Here is a 3,138-nt window from a genome sequence, read left to right as displayed (position 1 = left end):
AAGGTCCTAGCACCAAGATCCAAGCTGCGCTGACTACAGTAAGGTCCTAGCACCAAGATCCAAGCTGCGCTGACTACAGTAAGGTCCTAGCACCAAGATCCAAGCTGCGCTGACTACAGTAAGGTCCTAGCACCAAGATCCAAGCTGCGCTGACTACAGCAAGGTCCTAGCACCAAGATCCAAGCTGCGCTGACTACAGCAAGGTCCTAGCACCACGATCCAAGCTGTGCTGACTACAGTAAGGTCCTAGCACCAAGATCCAAGCTGTGCTGACTACAGTAAGGTCCTAGCACCAAAGTCCGGTCTGGGCTGACTACAGTAAGGTCCTAGCACCACGATCCAAGCTGCGCTGACTACAATAAGGTCCTAGCACCACGATCCAAGCTGTGCTGACTACAGCAAGGTCCTAGCACCAAGATCCAAGCTGCACTGACTACAGTAAGGTCCTAGCACCACGATCCAAGCTGCGCTGACTACAGTAAGGTCCTAGCACCACGATCCAAGCTGCGCTGACTACAGTAAGGTCCTAGCACCACGATCCAAGCTGCGCTGACTACAGCAAGGTCCTAGCACCAAGATCCAAGCTGCGCTGACTACAGCAAGGTCCTAGCACCAAGATCCAAGCTGCGCTGACTACAGTAAGGTCCTAGCACCACGATCCAAGCTGAGCTGACTACAGTAAGGTCCTAGCACCAAGATCCAAGCTGCGCTGACTACAGAAAGGTCCTAGCACCAAGATCCAAGCTGCGCTGACTACAGTAAGGTCCTAGCACCACGATCCAAGCTGCGCTGACTACAGTAAGGTCCTAGCACCACGATCCAAGCTGCGCTGACTAGAATAAGGTCCTAGCACCAAGATCCAAGCTGTGCTGACTATCGTAAGGTCCTAGCACCAAGATCCAAGCTGCACTGACTACAGTAAGGTCCTAGTACCACAATCCAAGCTGTGCTGACTACAGTAAGGTCCTAGCACCACGATCCAAGCTGCGCTGCCTACAGTAAGGTCCTAGCACCAAAATCCGAGCTGCGCTGACTACAGCAAGGTCCTACCACCAAAGTCCGGGCTGGGCTGACTACAGTAAGGTCCTAGCACAAAGATCCAAGCTGCGCTGACTACAGTAAGGTCCTAGCACCACGATCCAAGCTGCGCTGACTACAGTAAGGTCCTAGCACAAGATCCAAGCTGTGCTGGTGCAGTTGGAACCCAAATACCATAATCATGCGATCAGAGCAAACAAAGGAACTTGGAAAGTCTTAGGAGGGATTATGGGATAGGATAGGATAGGATAAGAGGAACTCATGAATACAAACCCTCTCGGACGATCTCCAGCACATCGTTGGCGTTGAAGCTCAGCTCATCCGTGTCCTGGGCATCGTAGGCGTAAAGAGCGCGGCAGCAGGGGAGCTGTGGCTGGGGTTTCGGCTTCGGCGTGGGTTTGGACCGCCCTCCTCCGGGCACGGGTTTGACCTCCTTGGAAAGTCTCCGCTGTAGACTAGAAAGCAGAAACAATACCGTGAGCAGGCCAACATGAACCTCGTTCTCTACGATTTATACTTTTACTGTGGCCTAAACTGGGCGTCACCCATTTTTTAGATGGGTGGAGCCTAGAAACAACATTTCCTCCATCTTTATCAGGCCCATCTGCCTTGCTTACCCCGCCACCCCTTGGTCAGGCACGTTCATGAACCCCAGGTCCAAGTTCGCTGGTGGCCCCTTGGCGCGAGGACTGGCACCCTGTCTGGGGAGACTCGGCTGATCGATGCTGCTCTGACGGGACGTGAACGACATTCGTTGTTGCATCGGCGGCCGGAAACCCTTTTTGTTGCCTCCGTTGGCGACGCGGGATCCTGCAGAGGTCGAAAAAGTCAAAATTTCACGTCACATTTTAGGTGTAATGAAGATCGCATAGAGAGTTCCATCCCGGGTGTTTATCCTAATGACAAAGTCTTATAGGACCCTCCCCCCAGCAGCAGAGGAAGGTTCACATCAACTAATCACATTTCAGCAGTTGTTTTTGCCTGTATGTACACCAATTGCTCATTGGTCCTTATTGAGGACTATTGCCTCCAGTTCCCATAATCCAATCCTCCAAAGGAATGCAGCCATTGAAGCTACAACTCCGGACCTGTGTGCTTGTTTCAGGTCAGGTACTCACAAAAGGACCAAGACCTTGGAACATGGTCCTTCAAAAACAAGTCAGTAATCACCACTCTTATACAGAAGGATTGATTGGAGACAAAATGGCGTCAGTCTGGCTCAGCTGGCCCTTAATGTTCTTCTCCACGAATATTACTACGTGGCACTCACCGGTGCTACGGGTATTGACGGTGCCTCCCACATACTGGCTCTTGCGGTTGTCTTTCCGGGTGGGTCCTGGATAGGGGAGTCAAGACAATGTTAGGTAGCTCCATTCCACTTCTCGGCCAGAAGACAAGATACGCCTGAAGGTCGGGGGAATACTCACGGGAGGTTTTGGGTAATCCAGGTCCAATCATAACCAGCAGAGCCTTTCCGTTTACCTTCGGTAGCGCCACGTCACCGGATCCCGTCTGGAAGTGGATCTGCCGGGTCCCTGCCGCACCCCAGGGGGTCCAACCTTCTTTCTTCACCTTGAACTCCAACCTGACAGAAGGAACAACACCATCTTAAGTGAGGTGCCGTAACCTATTCCAGCCAATCGGAGGTCATTTCAACTGGCCGCATCAGATGGAACCTGATTGGCTGGAAGGGGTTATAGGTGTACATCATCAGTGCTCTGTTGGGTGGGAGACAACAGAACCTGATTTATCTAAGTAGGTGACAACTGGTCTCGGTCTGTGAGGTCTTAGAGTGACCAGAGACTGTGGTATTTCCCGGAGAAAACAGGAGACTGTATGACCACCAGGGCCTCCTGGTGAGACGTCTGCTCGTTTGTGGCCAGCTGAAGACCAATAGGAACCTATGTGAGCTCTGCAGAGGATGGACAATGTAAAACAGCACCCCGCCCCTGCTTACTGATTGCCGAATCGGACGTCCAGCTTCTTCTGCATCCGTTCCTCATAGCGCTTGTAGAGGAGGCTGAGGAACTCCGTCTTGAAGACGCTCTCTAATACGCTGTCGTACTGCGCTTCATGGAGGATGATGAAATCATCTTGCAG

At 52.2% G+C, this 3,138-nt stretch overlaps 1 protein-coding gene across 1 annotated transcript in view; it reads right to left on the bottom strand.

Annotated features, from left to right (window-relative positions):
* Positions 1-3,138, bottom strand: part of LOC108795205 (unconventional myosin-Ie-like) — a 20,996-nt gene that overhangs the window by 660 nt on the left and 17,198 nt on the right. The window contains exons 23-27 of the mRNA XM_018566408.1: positions 2,996-3,138; positions 2,466-2,623; positions 2,309-2,374; positions 1,654-1,848; positions 1,312-1,491 (exon numbers count right to left, since the gene is read on the bottom strand). The exon at positions 2,996-3,138 is cut by the window's right edge and continues 6 nt beyond it. Of these exons, the coding sequence (XP_018421910.1) occupies positions 1,312-1,491; positions 1,654-1,848; positions 2,309-2,374; positions 2,466-2,623; positions 2,996-3,138 (742 nt within the window). The remainder of the gene's footprint in view (positions 1-1,311; positions 1,492-1,653; positions 1,849-2,308; positions 2,375-2,465; positions 2,624-2,995) is intronic.

This window comes from Nanorana parkeri, unplaced genomic scaffold (assembly GCF_000935625.1).
Source record: "Nanorana parkeri isolate BGI_ZX_2015 unplaced genomic scaffold, ASM93562v1 scaffold947, whole genome shotgun sequence".
In the NCBI taxonomy this organism is placed as follows: Eukaryota; Metazoa; Chordata; class Amphibia; order Anura; family Dicroglossidae; genus Nanorana; species Nanorana parkeri.
This window is presented reverse-complemented; position numbering and strand designations above follow the sequence as displayed.